The sequence below is a fragment of the Genypterus blacodes genome, unplaced genomic scaffold, assembly GCF_046128005.1.
Source record: "Genypterus blacodes isolate CSIRO-AG114 ecotype Tasmania unplaced genomic scaffold, CSIRO-AGI_Gbla_v1 ptg000076l_1, whole genome shotgun sequence".
Classification (NCBI taxonomy): Eukaryota; Metazoa; Chordata; class Actinopteri; order Ophidiiformes; family Ophidiidae; genus Genypterus; species Genypterus blacodes.
This window is the reverse complement of record NW_027466885.1, coordinates 6,038,688-6,057,898: the sequence shown is the minus strand read 5'-3', so window position 1 is coordinate 6,057,898 and position 19,211 is coordinate 6,038,688. Positions and strand designations below refer to the sequence as shown.

Here is a 19,211-nt window from a genome sequence, read left to right as displayed (position 1 = left end):
AATCTTGGATGAGAGAACTGCACTAATGTAAAAAGATGCCGGGCTACATGTAAAGCAGTGTGTTTTTAGGCTGGAGATTACAATAATGCCAGTGCAGCACAAAGTGCAGGGTATACTCCCTTCATGTGAGGAAATGGATGGACAGATGCCCTGAGTGAGGAAATGTGGCGGTAGAAGCCTAATGGACACAAACATGCATAAATAACAGCACCCATCGCTGTGGGCAGAGCTTTTAATAAACCCACATCTAGCCAGCAAAGCCCTTCAATGTATCCTTCTGCAGTGGATGATAATGGGCCCAGCAGGCCCGTCTGCCTCACACTTCAACAGATCTTAATCCTTATGTGTGAGGGACAACCCAGAGGCTTCCATGATAACTGGTGGACAAGCACATTGTCAGGGTGTCAGGAGAATGAAACAGACACCTCTCAGTCATTCTTATTGTCCACCATTCGACAGGCAGCCTGGAATTCAGAATCCCAATATAATTCCCCATCCATGAAACTAAAAACTAGAAATGCCTCCTTGGCATATATTTTTATAAGCGTGTGGACTGACAGACTGCCTGTTCGCACGTCCTCTTATCTGAAGGGGATGAATTGAAGGGACCTCCATAGAGAGAAAGTGACACAAGTCACGAGTGAAGCTAAATGTCTTGACTGTGTCCAGGCCCCTCTGGCCATGCGCCGCTCGTCCACTCTCCCCTGTCTGAGTTCATCACAGCTCTGCTGAATGAGGCCTGCTGGCACAGCACCTCTGTCAGACAACTGCAACTGTGGCCTCTGCCCCCGCGTCCCCCTCGCTCCCCCTCCCAGCCCCGCCGGGTTCCCAGGCCTGATTAATCACACATATAATACAGCGCCTCGCTGTCGCTGGGGAGCAGTCAGCTCATTTCACAACCTCAGGAGCAAGTGTGCTTTACAGCACTCATGCTGCTAGCTAATTAGCGTCAGATCGGTCAGAAGACAACTGTGAGGCACAGTAATGAGACTCCAGGAGGAGGCAGTGGCTGTATTTAAATGTAATGAGGCGGCTAATGACCAGCTAATAAGGCTGTTTGTCTTGGGGACTGTGCTTCAGAGGGTGGAGGAACAGTATAGTTAACATGAGAGCAGGGATGTATATAGGTCTTGTTTTCAGTCTTTTACACCTTGTCAGAATGTAATGTAAAGTAAGTCCACTTTGATCTTGCATATTAGGAACATATCATTTGTATTAAGCAGCCCTAATGATAAGTATTAGGTAAGGAAAAAATCACAGACCCAAACACTGGTAACTGCATCTTTGATCGTACGTTTTGATCATGCTAATCAAAGCTCCCTCTGTAAGAATCAATGTTGACAGAAGGGAAGCGTCTGGAGAGCTGTGAGCTTTAGGAGGGCAGCACTCTCAGACTGTGATGAATAACTATCACTGTAATGGGGTTGTGCTATGAAGTCGGAGCAGTTGCTTAAATAAAACTGAGCAGCATCTTGTGGCAGACTCGGTAAACACAGGCACCGATGTAACTGGTTATTTGTCAGAATGATTTATGTCTGCAAACATGCAGTAAAAACAAATTCCCAATGAAACTAAACAAGGGAGAAAGTTATCTTTTGTGACAGAGTGCACACAATTCTAGCTGACTTCACATAGGCAAAAACTAGGTTGGGTCACGCTAGAGGTCTGGTAATCCGACAGCTCATATGAATAAAAAATAATACAAGATTTTCCCAATTTCAAGTATATCTGTGTGTTACTGATGTATAAATAAAAGGTTTTGTAGTAGGTGTTCCGTACAGCATAACTTTCTGGTGTATCTTTAATAGTTGTTCATTTGACATGATTTCATAACAAGCAAAGCATGATTACCATACTTGTAGAACTCGATGTATCAAAGCACAGCTCATGTAATGTTCAATGGGAGGAAGCAGAACAAAGTCCCATCCGTCTACTGCTGTTCCTTTACAACTCACTCAAAGGTAATGCAAGATGCTAGTTTACTGGAGCTCTTTCATATTAATAAGCATATCCCATCTTATTTGCTCTCAGCAACAACAAAAAAAAAAAACAGAGAGCCAAGCAGCGCATCACATCAGAGAGCCGAGTTCTAATGGTGAGGCTGAGAGCATTGTTCCTCTGTACTCGTCCACGGGAAAACACAAAACAGCACTCAGTTCCTGATAAAGGTTGGCTCCCACTCACCTGCGGTAATGAGCCCCGGAGTCGGTGCCAATCAAAGGCTTGTCTGCCGTTTTGATGAAATCGCTCAGCGGTGTCGTTCGCAGGTTGTGGGTGTTGGCGTGATACAAATTAGGGAAATCGCTCTGCTCATTACAGCACCAAAGGGTGGGCTCCTGGGGGAAGAGCCCGATGCTTCCACACTAGTTAGACATGTCAGACTCCATTTCTTCTGCCTCAGCTGACTGCTGCTCCTTTAAGAGGTTTTGCTCACCGGGCCTGGCCGCTGACTTAACCCCTGTCTGTTGTGAGCGAGCCCCTGTGTTTCTTGCCCATTACATTATTGGCACAGCCGGTGAATTTCAAACATTCCTCTCGGGCTTGTTGTTTAACATTAGAGCCATTCAGTTAAGGTCATTTTGTATTATCAGTAAAATATACACAAGCATCCAATACTCTTGGTAAATAATTGCTGTCAGTTTGTTCAATTATTGAAATAAATAACATTTGTGGTGCACATTAATGCATCATGAATGAGGATTCTCAAAATTGGAGAAACAAAGGTTTTCAGCAGTCATTACAAACAAACTGAAATCATGAGAATTCGGCATTGAAAAACCTGAAAATTATCTTTCTTCTAAAAATGGAAAAGGTTTGGAGGTGTTCATGCTTTCAGTCACTGAAGGGGTTGCATGCTGTTCCGAAACGGTGAAATTCTCTGACCTCTTTTCCTTCCCAACCTCTTTAAATAAGTTCTGAAATATATTGTGGCATTGCTTACAACAAGCCTGAGCTGCAGAGTTTACCCAGCAACAGCAGCATTTTGACTTTTTCATGTAGAACCTGAAGTCTTAATCGCCAAAGTAACTAGTAATTTCAGCTGAGTGAAATGAATTAGATACTGTGTATATATTTGGTTTACATTTGGACAACAGAGGGGGATGATATTGACAGGACGCTGTGCAAACAGTCCAAATTGCCTCACATCAACAGCTGCCATCTTAACACAATAGAGGCCACACTCATCCCATCTCCCTCATCGCTGTTTAATTCGAAGTGTTCTCAACCAGTATGTATTCCACATCGTCCTTTAATGATTTAACTTTGCTGTGGTTGTAAGATGACTCGCAGGGGAGAAGAGCAGCATTAAATAAATAACAGTGATAAAATGTAGACCTCATACATTTCAAAGCTAATGCAACTAGCGGCGCAATAGGAGCAGCTGCACACAGTCCTGGAGCGGTAATTTGATTGATTTGTTGTGACAGCAGCCAAATAATTGAGAGTGAGAGGTGCTGCCGGAGATGAAGCGTAAGGCAGAGAGGCAGGTTCGCCAAGCAATCCCAGCAGATATGGCACCCGGGTTCTCATCTCTGCCATTGATATCTGCCAGTGGTTTATTGTTTGTCTTCAATAAGCAGCTTGGAAACATGTGGGGTTACTGCCTTTGTGACAGTTCAGCGAGGGGGAAGGAAGAAGGGAAGAAGGGAGAAAAAAAACGCTCGCCAATCAAAATGTACAGGGGAGCGTTCAAAAGGTTAGAATCAAACACACACGTCACGCCCGGTCTCGTGCACGGGCTTTAGTGTATGCGCACACACACATACACACATGTGCACACACACACTCCCAGGAGACTCCTGATTTCATCCCTGATATCTTTTTGAAAATAAATCTTACCACCTGATGTGTCACTTGTTGCAGATATGTTAAAGATGTGTTCTGCATTCAACTAAGATATTTTTCGTAATTAGACAAAAATAAGTATAAATGAGGCACAGCATATTTTTCCTGTATAATACTTAATGCATTAATTAAGTATATAGGTTAAGAATAAGGTCTTAACCTTTATGAGCTGTCACCACATGTTTTTTGGGTGAAGGAGGAGAGTGACACTGTTCCTCCACCACAGCAAATATCTGCCCTTACTGGTGAACACTGAGGGAAATGTATTAATAACGACGGACACGCTGTATTATTCCATTTGCCATTATTCCATTTAGTTTCTAATAGTTCAGCTCCTAATCGACAAGAAATGAGCACATCTCCTGCTGCAATTATGTTTTTAAATAAGACGTGCACATGAAGAAGAAGATGAAGAAAAATACTTTATTTTCTTTGTATTATCACACGACAAAATGTGTCTGCATTTAACCCATCCGGCACCATGCGGCAGCCACAGTCGAGCGCCCAGGGCCCAACTCCTGATCGACATTCTAGTGCCTTATTATTATTGTGTGCACACGTTCGATAATACCTGTAGTTCAGCGCTGCAGAATTCCATAATTTATGCGAATGTGTGATAATAAAACCTCAATTATCTGAGCCTGTCCGCATCAGTAGTACCATAAAATGAAACCAAACATGCTGATGTTCTTTATAAAATGTTCCATATTTAAGATAGTTGCTTATCGATCAGGTATTCCCAACAATTACACCCGATCAATAAGGTTGTCTTTGAAGTGGCCTGTTCCTGTTGAGGACAAGGGCTGTGGTTCCAATAAATGAGGGAGTATTGAGTATGATATAAATTACAACACATAATAGGATTTCCTTGGTTGTGTGTATTGTTTCCATGGTAATTCAAACTCTTGTTAAATGTTAAATTTGTAAATGCCTTGACCACTTGGCCCGCAGTTGTTTTGTAGAAATTACGTCTCACTTTTCCTCCTCGCTTTCCGGCCCAGGCAGTTTCCAACAGATTTGCTTCCCTCACATTAAAGGTCTGCCATATTGCTGAGGCGCGATTCAGAAGCTTTCAGCAACAATCTGTAGTCAAGCATTTTAAATGAAAATTGATTTGTGATTTACATGGTCAGTGAGGGGAAAATGAACTTATGAAATGTTGTAAATGAAATATTAGACAAGGTGCAGTGGGAGGGAGCAGACAGAGATGGTAATCTTGTGGAACTGGAATTCCCGCCTGGCAGAACTGGGTGACATTTTACATTTATCTGTGTTCTGCATGAGTTGTAATGTTAATGGTAATTTTATGGGACTGAACTGGAATGAAAATGGTGTTATCGTAGATTGCTTCAAATGTAGAATTGTGTAAAGTAGCACAGCTGCATCCTTTATTTCCCATCCCCGATAATGTGAGTTATTGCACAATCTGTCCGTTTAGGTTGAATGAATGAGTTTAGCCTATTTGTATCAGTCACGTTCTACTGACAACACCGTTATAACACACACCTCACCAAAGGAGGTTATACACAGGCTATTGGTTGTTTAGTATTGGTCGTTACAGCATTCAGATCAATTGGGTGAAGGTTTGAAACCTCTGATAAATATGCTATGTTTCTAATCCTTATTTGTTGTTCTTTGCTCTTCCTCCTGTTTTCCTATGAAGGGCATACAGACGCTATACATAGACTATGTTGCAATCCACTACATTTTTCTCCCAGCTGTAGTCATTGGTTACTTCACGGATATGTTGCCGGTGTCAGGTGGAAAAAAAAAATGTCTATCCTAGTCTTTCATTTCGAGAACACAATGCATTTTGACAGTTTAGGGGTGTGAAGGTGAGAAGTGTGTAAACTGTAGAGGAGAATGCAATCCTTCAACTGACCTGAAAGCATGAAATTCCGCCCCAAAACACAGATTAATTTCATTCCAAAACTTCCATTATTCATCCCAAGTACTCCAAAGCTGGATGTAAGGTGTTTCTAAAAGGCTGGATGAGAAAGCTTGTATACTGTGTGTATTGTAGGAATATTATACCTTCACTCGAGTCAAGTCTTTGCTAACTTCATACGGAACTGTTGTCATTTTGATACATCATTGTCAGTATGACTTCACATAAGAATCTTGATGTAAGCCTACACATCATCAATACAGATCTATCGTTGACTTAATAATACAAGCAAATCAATGTAGCATTACCTACTAATCAATACTACTTACACTCAGCCCATATGCTCTAATTTTGATCAATAGCTTGTGCAGTGAACGTTTCCTATTCCCACAATGGGCTTGCACAGCTCGTATGGATTTTCATAGAGCTCGTCATGGAGAAACAATGGAGAATTGCGAAAGAACAAAGTGATGCTGCGCGGAGGCTTTGGGAGTTTGGCGAAACAGCGTGGATCACTCAGAGGTCATCTTTAAACACGGCTCTCCAGTTCCCTGTGTGTGAAACCAAAGAGTCTGTGGTGACATTTGTCAGCAGATGGTATGGAACCAAACCCCTCACCGGTTGGGGACGTCTGAGGCTCTGCTAAAAGCTATCTGTGGTTACTAATTGCTGACCAGGGCCTAATTACTTTAATTAATGGCTGAGGTATCTTGGGGCCAGATTGTGGGGGCTTTTATCAGTATCAGTGCGGCTTAAAAGGTCCCGTAGGAGGCCTGAGGAGTGGGTAAGTCCCCAGGGTGCTATTTCTGGACTAACTGCAGACACATCACAGATGGATCCTGTGGCATCAGTACAGGACGGCGTGTTTGCAGAGAGATATCTGTTACTTACAGATCATAAGAGGACCTCACTAAGTACATCTAAGGCGAGAGAGGAAAAGAGATTTTCTTGCCTCTACCTGAACACATTTTCTGCTCTCTCCCTCACAGGCGTGTTTGCTGAATTACACTGCCGTAATTCACAATGACAAAGTAGACTTAGCACCTTTTTCCACAGACCGTGGGGGGTTTTGTTCAGTGAGCTCTCACTGTGAAATTAGCCCTGGTACTTTCATTTTCCGGCTGCAGTGAAATGGTTAAAAGACACAGATCAGCCAGTATGAAAATAGAACTGATTCAACAAAAATGTGCCGCTCCCCTTCTTGCCTGCTTCTCACCCATCCAGCACCTAACCCACCCCCTCATTCCCCTTCCATTGCCTTTCCCCCCACCCTCACCCCTCCACCCCGTCAGGCACCTTGTCCGCATCTGAAGAAGGCTTGTAACTTTCGGGTGCATACATTTCTTTTGATGATATATTGTCCCGGTGGGGAATTTCATTTACTGCCGTTGCCCTTTGCTGAACCTGTTGCTAGTCAGTGAGCACGATAAGCGTATAAGTAGCATGCTACTTCATTCATCATACATCGTTCTGGGCTCTCAAATATCTCATATGCGATTCAGGAAGAAACTACTAAACCGGCACAAAGAATCCCACCAGGATCAGCTGAGGTTCCATTAAATGCGGTGTACAAAAAACAGCGCATGTTGGTACCTGCTATCAAATACACATTTTCAGGGTTGCATCTACAAAACATTAGTCTTCATTTTATGTTATGCATGCTGTTTGTGTAGTCGGGGAAAATGTATCTCAAGTGCAGAGCTGGTGTAGTACATAATTCCATTCACATTGCATTTTGAATGCGTGCATTTTGAAATCTGTTTTCCCCCTCAATCATAGTGGCTGCTCTGTGTTGTATTAAACAGCATTAATAATCACAAGAGGCTCAGTGTCACTCAGAAGTCTCCACATCACTAAGGCAGACAGTGTTGTGCTGCTGGGCATGTTGTGCAGTGTGAAAGTGCTTACACGCTCCCACAGACAACCAAAGGGAATAATTAAAGACAGAAGATGGAGGCAGAAGAATGGAAAGCAAATCCCATTGTTTGGGGTTATTTCATCCAGCTGAATTCTTTTTCTCACTTTGTTTCGCTCTCTTCTCACATTCCTCCCCAAATGCGCTGTGGGTATGTGGCACACTATCAAAAGCATATGTAAGCGAAGCGGCACGGAGAAAAAGCCCTATGATGTCCTCTTCGTACCCACATTGTCTTTTGATTATTCTACAATCATTTTGTATCTGTGTAAGTTGGAAAGGAAGGGAAGGCTTAATAACCCCATAATGTACAATTCTGCAGCTGTAAAGCGAGATGTGTTTTAGAAAGGTTTGAAAGCCACCGTGCTTATTCCTCTTTCGCTCTTTTTTTCCTAATGGCATTATTTCTTCAAACCCTCTCTATCCGAGTTGTTACCGAAATAATCCACAATGAAATTCAAATTTAAGGTGAACTAGACTATTAGGGCAACTCTACTCCTCTCCATTTCTAGAGCAGTAAATGTAGCCCCTCAATCTCCCTCCGCTTTTACTGTCAGTCAGAGAGCACTCAGTCATCTCCGTGCATCAGGCCCGCAATATTGATTTTTCCACCCACTGAAACAGCCGCATGAACATAAATTTTGCATGAGGCTTTTACTCGCGGCCTCTTCTTTGGTCTGACGACACATGATGGGACCGTGAACACGCTGTAATAACCCACTCTGTCCTGACGGGCAAATAGGCTTTTTTTTTGGGGAAGGGGGGTGAGACTCCGGCACCTCCTTTGAGTTTGGAGGACAAAAGGCAGCAATAAAGGGGACGTTTTTGCTTTTAAGGTTTAAGTTATACACATTCAAAAGTAAAGGAAATGCCTACCGCTAATTTGGTCGGTGTTTAAATTGAGCATAGGCATTTTTGCGTGTGCATTTTTGTGAGAAGTATTTCTTTCCAAAGCCTTCTCACCTACAGAGATCTTTAATTTTAGATCAACATAAGCATACATGACGGCTGTTTGCACCGTTAGGGTCTCAGCCACATGGCACACAAATCCAAGAGTAGGCAGGTTTTTACTTCAGACCAGTTTACAAGCCTGTTTGACTGATTAACAAACCATCAAGAAGAGAAAGGAAGCAACAGTTAGTGAAATTAGCTGATGATTTTTTTATTTGTTTGAAAGGAAAACCTGCGGGCATCTAAAAGAAGTGGACATCATGAGTCTTGTATTGTAGATGTTTAGACAGGAAAAAGGCTATAATCCAAACAAAAACCCATATAGTCCCCTCTCTAAGGAATGAAATCATAGTGAAATTAAATTACATGTTATTTTGCAGGGGACCCCCTCCCCTGGAATCCTGTCAAGGGCCCACCGAGGTCCCTGGGCCCCACTTTGGAAATCAATAACCTACCAGACACAACACCAAAAAGGCAACATTATCAAGTACACAGGGATTTTCTTGTATGTCGAACATCTCCATGGAGAGGATTTGATTCTTTGAAATGCTTCCCCTAGAGTGAGAATTCTACAACACAGCTTGATATTGCCTTGCATCACAAAGTGAAAGCATTATCTCTGGATCCCTACAAGCGATGTGGTTTACTCTCCAAAATCCTGTGGCGCCATGACTCCACTCAAATTTTAACTGCCTACATTTTCTTTTTTTTGCAGTCACCAAGTTCCTCCTGCAGCAAAACTGTATACTGATATTGTGTGCCGTTGCCGTGCCGTTGTGTGCCGTTGCCGTGCCGTTTTTATTCAGTAGTTCACCAGCTCTCAATAGCGTTTCATTCCTGCGCGTTTGTTCCAGCCATTGCCACAGTGACAATCTATTTCCCGTCCCTTTGACACGTTTATGGCTTGACCTAGTTAACCGGATTTTTAAAACAAACACATTTGCGTCCCAGGTTGTGTTAATGAAATATTTGAAAAAGAAAATGTCCTTGCTTTGTCTGATTCATCTTTCTGATTAAGTTTACTCACTTGTCGTCCAATGTCTAAATGTGTTTAAATCATCATCTGAAAAATAGAATTAAATAAAATTAAAGCAGTTTGTAATATTGTCATTCTGCATCATTCCAAAATTATAATTTTGACTGCATGATTGATTAATTGCTAGTATTTATTGTTGCAGTGACGAGACCTGTGATATTATTATGTCAGAAGTGAGCGGTGCTGATAAAAGTTAACACTGAGCAAAAGTAATCAGTGCAGAAAACAGTCATGTTATCCACTTCATCAGCGTGTGAGTGCTCCAATCTAATCCGCTGAGTAAAAATGACCTTCCTTTGACCATCTTCATAATTACCAGATCTCATAGAGTCTAAATCTCCTTACCTCCAGTGGAGTAATTATCAGTGTGACTCACTGAAAAGGCAATTGAGACAGTGCTTTATGGACTCCCATAGTGGAACGTGAGGCAGCGCAGTAATGGGGAGGTTGTTTGTCCCTTCTCACCTCTCGTGTTAGAGAATGACAGCTGTGTTTAGACAAGAGCAGTTCCCTAAAAAATACAGGGTGGGTTCACGGCAGATAATTTTATTAGCTCCCTGACAGGTTCCTCTGCAGTGTCTGATTAGCACTTAATTTCTGACACTCCAGAAATGATGCCAGAGTCGCGGGGACGTGCAGCAGCAGTTAGCGATGATTTATTGTCTCTGCGGAGTGATGGTTTGAAATTATGCTGCTCTGACTTGGGTTATGCATCTGAAGCCGAACAGGTGACTTGGGGTGACCGCGATGTGAGTGAACTGTCCTTCAAATATGGGTTTTGTTGATTTGTGGGTAGGATTTCAATCACTGGAATTGGGTGGAAATTAATTGAAGTCAATGTCATTAGATGTTACATGCCGACATCTTTTCACATCCATGTCGCCCAAACTCGACACAATTACCGTCTCTCCAATGAACACTTGCTTGCTTGATCCGAATGCAAAACATGAGGTCAGATCCCTATCGAGTTCAGCTGCTGCGATCCCTTTTTAAAGTGGGGACGTTTCCTTGTTGATGCTCAGTAATCATGACAACAATCTCCTCCACCCTCCTTTGAACCGCGCTTCCAGCATTGCTTGAAGGAGTGAAAGACGGCCTAAGTTCTTTTGTGTCCATTTGATCACTATTCCTCTGCTGTCGCTCTGCATGTTGGCCTTGACTGGGTACTTTGTAAGGGCTGTAATATGATAAGCGTGACAGCATAACACTGAACTCTTTTAGTTATAGGATCGCATTCTTATCATTACTAAACTATTCACAGTTTCTATTTAATAGAATTTCCAGAAAGCCTCAATTCTTGATTTTACATTCCTGTTACCCCAATGAATTTTCTCATTTTCATCCTTGAAGCACATACAAATGTACCTTTAGGTGGAGAGCATTGCTGTTCGGAACAAGTAGAACGATTTAACTGTACACACTTATACAGGCAATATATAACTCATAGGGACTAGTTGTAAAAGTGTGCTGTGCGTGGAGAGGAAAAACAAGGAGAGCGGGGCTAGAATCCACCCCAGAGAGAAAAGTGCTGTAATAGGAGGGTTGGCAGGGACGACGGAGATAGCGCTGGTAATGAGAGAGCCCACCGCTTCTTCTCCCCCCCCCCCCCCCCCAGCACACACTCTCACTCCTCAGCCACGCAGGAAACAAAAATAGCATTTGTCTGACGAATGAGCCAGCTTTGACCTAGTCTTTCGACCTCTGACAATCAGTCTCGCTTCGCACTCCAGCACTTCAGAAGCCAGAGCCGGGACAGTCCAAAGATAACACTTGATTTCTACTGTGGCGAAAACACAAAAGTGATAAAAAAAAGAAAAAAAGAAACGAGATTATAGACAGCTTCTCAAAGTGTCAAGGTTGGAGGCCTTGGACACCTCAGTTGCTATGTGATCCCTTGTCCCTAAATGATTGTTGTCTTGGGTATAAAGCATACACAGATCCAGCTTACAATCATTTGACTTTTCGCTCTCTCTCAGTCCTCATTATCTCCATTAACATAGATGAGTTTTGACAGAAATACAAGTTGGACCTTTGCTCTTCACCCCTCGGGGCACAGTGACTAAGTGAGAGAAGTGCTGTTGTTGCACAGCCGGAAGACTAGTAAGTGTGAAAGACAACAAAGAGGCTGTGGGAGATATAATGAGCACTATAGGATCTCTGCACCCTTTTGCCCTCTCTCCATCATACGTGAAGCTCTGAGTCTCATCCTCGGTCCTGTGTCTGCTGGAGGAAGGAGCGCAAACAATTAGCTGAGACAAGCCGTTTGGATTATGTGCTCAACCAAAGCAATCAGACAGCTGTGGTTAAAAGAATGAGCTCCAAAATGCCAGTTGCCCAGTTAGAGGGGAAGGGAGGGTCAGTGGTCCTGACAGTCTTAACAAGATGACAGAATTTATAAAGCACTGCTGTTAAAGAATATAGTTACCTGCGGTGTAGCCCTTATAATAAGGCCACATGGGGCTTCTTCCATATTCCCTCTGTATTTGTTTTCTTTTGCCTCATATTCTTTTGTTGTGCCTCTTGTTCCTCTGCGTAATGGTTTGTGCTGGAGGAAATTCTCCAATCGTCTTTGATCTTCGCCTGGTTTTGATAATTTTCTGACAGAAATCTCATTTTATCGCCTTTTGTTTTCGCCGCCTTTGTTCCCTCTCACTCCCCCTTGTTTTTCTCTTTTTTTTTTTATTCCCCCTTTAAATGCGGCTCAACATTTTGTCGCTTTGAACTTGCAGGGGAAAAGAGTTGGTCCTGTCAGGGACTCGGCGCTTGCTAGACAACTTGCCCCAGCTTCTTCAAGTGAGAATTGGACTCTTGCCGTTTGCACAGATGATATATAATTCATGCTGGGGTGTGAGAGAGGTGTCAATATGTCAGGAGGTAGCAGAAATGTAAAAGTGTTACTGTTTACTGGCCAAGAGACGCCGAGTGCTGTGATGCTGCGATGCTGTGATGCTGCGGCTCTACTTTAGAGTGAGGAAAGAGGAGGATGAAATCAAATGCTTCATCGAATGTTCATCTATGCCTGTCCTGATGTCATAGTGACCACACTAATCAAAGACTCGTTGGCCCCTCATCTTTTATTCATCTTCTATATGAGACGACCATACTTAAATAATTTAACTGCATTGATTCAATATGTATACAAGCTTGTCTACGCCTGTGTTCACAATTGCACAAACACTCTTTAAGCGTCACCCTATTGTCTTTCAGCCCCTTGTTTGAAGTCATTTTAAATGGTGTGAGGCCTTTATTTTTGGCTGTTTTGTCCTTTAATAAATGTATTCATAATGTTCCAGTTAAAGATGAATACATTTTCTGTATTGTATCTGCTATAATGAGGGATTTAAAATACAGGTGTACACATTTGTTTTCCTTTTTATTTGTATCAATGAAGAACAAATGCAATGGTTTATCAGTTAGATTTCTTCACTCAACAACAAAGCCAATAGATAATATGAATAGTGAACAGTGAATAGTTTCATTCATTGGTTTAAGATCCATTTTCTATCCATTTTTATTATTATGTTAACTCCTGCTTGTCCGTAGAAATTACTATCTAATTTGTTATTCTGTGCCTCGTCTCCACCTTATGATCAATATTCAAGAACCACCAAATTCTGGGTTGTCAAACAGCCGTACAACTCCATTATTAAGTTGAGGTGCATAACAAACATGCAGGCACAGTGTTCAATGCACATACGACATTCTTTAAACATTATTTTATATTTGAAGTGGACACTCTTCTTAGTCTATCCCAGTCTCTGCATGCTGGTGTGGCTGCAGCCTGGCTCAGTCCTAACACTTACTTTTAAACAGCATAAAAATGTAGCAGCATTTAAATGTAGGAATTAACTTCTAATGGCTTGCCATTATTGGATCCAATTAGTTAATGGGTTTATTTCTGAAGTCCTCCACTGAAGATGGATGTCTTTTTCCTATGAGATTTTAAACCATTAAACCAAAGATTCTGACATTCTCCGAGTGACAATGAAGACTTTTGGCTCCAGAGAGCAATTATATCAGTCAGTCTTGATGGCTTTGTCCTCCAACGAGCTAAATTAAATTCTCAGACTCTATCATACTGGCTAAAAACCCTAGAGGACCTTGTTGTGGCACCATGCAATTTACATCCATATCTCACTATTTACCCTATGCATCCCACACCTCTATGTGTGTGTGCATTTCTATCTGAAGTGTGAACTCCATTCCTTATATAATGAGTGCCACCTTCTTCACTTGCATGTTTAGATGCTCCCGAAAGGTTCACCGTCTTTGTTGTGCTTTAGACTGAGAGTTACTCACAGTTGTCTTATGCAAAAAATCATTTTAACTGTTAAGAAACGAGAAGATTGCATTCTACCAGAATCAACACCTCCCTGTCCTCTCCGTCGACAGCTACCTCATCCCTGAACTCCCAGCTCCAGCACCTGCAGCAGCTCCAGCAGTTACAACACCATCACCAGCAGCAGCAGCAGCAACAACAGCAACAACAGCAACAGCAACAACAGCAGCAACACCACCACCACCACCACCAACACCAACAAACCCTCTCCCACGCCCAGAACCAGCTGCCGTCCCAGCATCACATAAGCCAGCCCAGCCAGCAGCAGTGCTCGGTCCCCTCCCCCGGCTCTGCCTCCTCCTCCTCCACCTCCGGACATCCGCAGCAATCCCCGCCCCACCGGCCCAGCCAATCGCCGGCACGCAGCCTGCCTTCACCTGTCACCCCGCCCATGTCTTTGCCGGTGAGTCTGCATGCCATGGTGCATGTGTTTTCTAGGTGAAGCTGCAAAAATATTCATCCATTTTTCCTGTGCATCCATTATCTCACCGGTCTTGTTCATGTCTTATTCATGTACATCAAGTGTCAAGTGCACAAATGAGTTAATACTATATTAACTCTATACTATAATGGTTTCTCTTAATGAATGAAGAGTGCACTTGAATGATTTCATTAATGATGGCGTGATTGTGAGCAGGCCAACCTTGAGGAAACACAACGCTGGAGCCGTGTATGCAGTGCTCTCTCAGTACTCTATCTTTACCAAGCTTCAGCCTTTAAATGGAAGCTGTCAGCTCTTCTGTCTATTAGAATATGCGTCGTCTTGTTGCAGCAACCCTCAAACCTTCTCTATCAGACCAGCGCCACAACACAGCCTCCAGCAACCAATTCAGCGGGGATTCTAAGGTTATCTATCCTCGTGTTTTTCAGCTGTAATCAGTCCCTTTATCTTCGCCTCGCTTCCTACTCAACCTCCTTTTTAGTCACTTTGTCTGTCCATCCATCTCTGCCTTTCTGTCCGTCTGGTTGTCACTGTGTGACGATAATAACCTATTTTATATCCCTGTAGTTTCATTTCTGGTGGAGACTGGCCAGGGTCGCCTTTCTGTCCCTGGTCACATTCATCAGCGTCAGACCCTTATTGGGTTGTGGTGCAACCTTCTTTATGGCCAGGATGAGTTGGGCTATTTGTTTCCCCCTTGCAGCCCTCTCCGGCCCTGTCACGGCCTAGTGAGACTCAGCAGGAAAAACAGCCTCTGGATTTAATGGCCTCCAAAGGCTAGCTGCTGCCTCGTACCAAACACTGTCCACGCCGAACATGGGAACAAGTGTTGCCGACCAACATACATTCGCACGTTAGGCTTGCATCAGGCCAGTGGACCAGATTTATATTTCCTACTTCAACAGATACTCTGATTTGCTAGGAAACAATTTGTTGTTCAGATATATGTGAGCATCCTTTGTCTCAGTACGAATCACAGACAGACAGCAGAAGCAGGATTATTTCAGACACTGCTTTGATGAGACTGAGACCCTCAGCTTTATATAGATTGTCTTTTCTAAAAGAAGCACGGAGGCTGATTATGATGACCGAGGACAGACATCCCTTGAGGGAGGCCAAAGGGGCCACATCAGGTATCATTAAGATATTGCCTCATCAAATAGGATTAAGGAGTGTGTGTGTATTTGTGTAACTATGTGTGTGCGTGTGCAGTGTTGGAGAAAGAGAATGGACATAAAAGGTTTAGTTTCTCTGGGTCAGTGCTGGAGTATGCGACCATCACCCAGCGAGGGGCTTGCCCAAGGACAGGCCGCAGCCTCGGCACCCACTCAAGGCTACAATGGGATTTAAACTTGGTCTCCTCCTACTCCCAGCCCCACCACCATTCTGCTTGGATCTGTGATTAGATTTCCAGTCCCAGTATCTTAAAGCGTCTCGCTGCATGCGTGTCCATATACAACTATGTGAGCAGAGATTTCACACAAACACACGTTTGTCTGTTTCACCCTGACTTGCCTTTTAATTTGAAACAGAGAGTGCATGAGTAGAGTATCCATATTTCACCCAGAGGAACTGTCTGTGTAATAAAGTCAGCTCATAATTACCATAGTATTACAGCGATAACTCCCCTTTTTCAGACTGTCATTACTCAGACACAGAAAATCAGCCAACCATTCCACTATTTGCTGAAAATACAGTGCAGAGACAAACACTCATTATGTTCCAATTAATGCCCCATTGTAATTTACTTCTCATGGGAGCCATGTGATATTCGTTGTAAACTCACAGCGATGAAATCTTGAGCATTCATTACATCCCTAATGTTATTAGCCTTTGGTGTTTTTAATTTGCGAGACAAAATTAATTTATTGGCTCATTAATATCCCAATTCAAATACAAAACACAACAACCGACTGTGTCCCCTTGAGTCGGTGGTCGAAACTCGGATTACCACAGCTAATTTATTTGAACGGCATGAGAATTTACCTTTCTAGCCCTCTTCCATCCCCTGCTCCCTCCCTGGCGTATAGAGTACAGTAAGATGCGGCCTGTGGCTGTCTGAAATAACCACCACAGTGATGACAAATAGACGAGGGGAGATTATGAAATTTGCTTAAGTGTGTTAATGGGCTGATTGCGGGAGCCCGCTGGATTTTGCTGGAAGTTGATTGATTAGAGCTGCGGGTTTTCTCCACGCCCGGAGAGCTCAGGGATTTGACTGGGTAAAGGCGCTCGCCAAGTCTGTTACACCGGAATTGATCTTAATTAGATCTGAAAGACCTGCCACAGCAGAATGGTCGCGGCGATTAAAATGAAAAACAGGAGAAATTACTGATCAAATTAATCATAATGTCGGGCTACAGCTGTAGGTCTGGTGTAATTTGCCACTCCAGTGAGTTACATCAGCCCGGGCAGGGGAAGGAGAGGCAGTACATACTGATCCATGGCAGGCGGCAAGCTTAGGACAGCCTATCAACGCTCCGATTCCAGCTCCTATGCCCAGACCCTCCTGACCCTGCTGCGCCATCCAGTGGAGTCTCACCATCTCTCTCCCCCTCTCTCTCTCTCCCTCTCCCTCTCTCTCCCTCCTTTATTCTCTGTCTTGCTATTTGGATGCAAAATAGCAGCATCTTCTTCGACACCGTGCCGTGTCTGCCGTCTTTTTTGCCCTGTCTTGTCACCGGCGCGCTATGCATTCGCTAACAGACTCTGACCTTGGTCCCCTGGCTGGCTGGCTGATTTGGGTGGCCCCGGCGGAGACAGAAACGTGTTGTCTTCTTCCTCCGTTAGACTCCCGCTGTCTGTGCGTCCGTCTCCACTTCTCTCTTGTCATCTCCTTGGTTGCTGTCAGAGTCCTGGACTTGGCCTGTCCACTCTCCATCCACACACTCACAGGGGTAATTACAGCCCTGGGGCTTGCCTCCTATCCCTGAGCTCCACAATTTACCACCAAAACGTCCACAGACATCTCTCTTCTTCCACACTGCACCCCGACATCACAGGACCGCAGGGCCCCAGACCCACAAGTGCTGCAATTACCTGAGCCTCTCCTCTATCCTTTTCTCACTCTCTCTTGCTCTCTCTTCTCCCCCTGTGCTCCCCTCTCGTCCCCTTGGCTGCCATACCATTCCCTGGCAATCAGCCTTCATTAGAAGCCTCTGGTGAAAACCCATCGTCGCCAAGGTCAGCAGCTGCCAACCACAACGGCCTTTCAGATTCCCGGGCTGTCTGCGCTCGGCGTCTCTCCTCACCTCTCTGCCAGCCTCCCTTCTCCCCTTCCCATTCACTCCACCGCCCTCCTCCAGTCTCTCCATCTCAGCTGCTTTTGTCTACAGCTTAGGGCCCTTCACACACCCCCCGTTTTCCACTGCGGTGCACTTTTACTTAAGTCAGTCGCTGTTAAATTCGCCCACTGTCCAATTTGCTGGAAATATCTCTTTTTATGGCTGGCGGATGTTTCTCCCATTATATTAACATGAGTATGAAATGAGCCTCGTCCATCGATTAATTGATTTTCCAGATCAGCCCCACGTCGATTCAATTTAGAGAAGCGGTCTACGGTTATTCTGCCGGGGTATTAAATCAAAATTAGAATGACATGCTTAAATGTAAACCCCGTGGCTCACGCTGTGTCATGTCGGTGAAAGTGGCGGCACTTAAGTTGAGGGAAGAGTCCATTATCTTCAGTATGCGTCATAACTCATCTGTGGTGTCTGGGCTAGGAACAAGTTATCGCAGTTTATGAATCAGATTTAAATTTAGCATATTTTAGTAGTGCATTTTAAGTAATGTCGCTGTAACATAACATTGTTCATTAAGATAAATGTGTTTTTTTCTTTTTTACATTCACATCTGAGCATTATCAACTCTTTAGAAATTACCATTCTCTAAAAAAAAAACCTTTGCATACAGTATTTATAAATGGTTTTGTGGCAAAGTGTGCTGGTTGGTTGTGTGGTTTAGAGCATGAACAAGCCCTCACCCCTCCAGCAGCTCAGCTCCTTATTAATGCACAGGAGATCCAGCTCTTAAGAAGGCAGAAAATTGCCTTACATAACAAGCGCGCCACAATTTAGAAATACAAATGTGCACTGTTGACTGAAGCAGAAAATAAGACTGTTGCCCATCAACACCACCACATTTCATATGAATAATTATAAAGCATGGGAGCTAGATGAGGAAAACAACCTGACCATGACAGCTCTACTACTTTTATTTACTTCAAATGAGGGATTAGGCAGGAAGAAAATCTACAGACTTAAGGAGCCACGATGAGTCTTGAATTTCTAAATAAGGAGAAAGTCAAATTTCTCATATTTTAGATGGAATGACTGGGTTATTTTGAGCGTACTGGCCTTTCCAGTTTTAAATACACAGCCATCTTGGACTAACTTTTTGGCTTTAGACACTTTTCTGGTTTCTTAGAATTTTCCCAACTGACCGAGTTGATATTTTCTTTACCTTTTTGAGGTCTGTATTTCTTTCATCCCTGGCAGTTTCACTCTCCTGGTGGGCAGAGGGCTTCCAGCTCAGACACCCAAGCAGAAAGGCACCGTTCCCTGATCACCCACACGCACACTCGGGGCAACACACATTAGTCGCCCACAGGGGAGCCCTCGGACGGAGCACCAAGCTAGGGTTCACCTAACAGTGGATAAGGAATAGGGTTTCTTTAATTATGAGGCAGGGCTGTGACATTGAGTTCCCCCCTTCCTCCCAGACACTGTCTAAGTGCTCCGCTCCGCTGAGGAGGCCAGTCCCCCCGCGGGGCGCGATTCCACTGCCTGTAATTTC

At 43.7% G+C, this 19,211-nt stretch overlaps 1 protein-coding gene across 1 annotated transcript in view; it reads left to right on the top strand.

The window, feature by feature from the left end:
- The window catches only part of pou6f2 (POU class 6 homeobox 2), a 56,354-nt gene that overhangs the window by 18,012 nt on the left and 19,131 nt on the right, over positions 1 to 19,211 (top strand). The window contains exon 4 of the mRNA XM_076158291.1: positions 14,029 to 14,378. Coding sequence (XP_076014406.1) covers positions 14,029 to 14,378 — 350 coding nt within the window. The remainder of the gene's footprint in view (positions 1 to 14,028; positions 14,379 to 19,211) is intronic.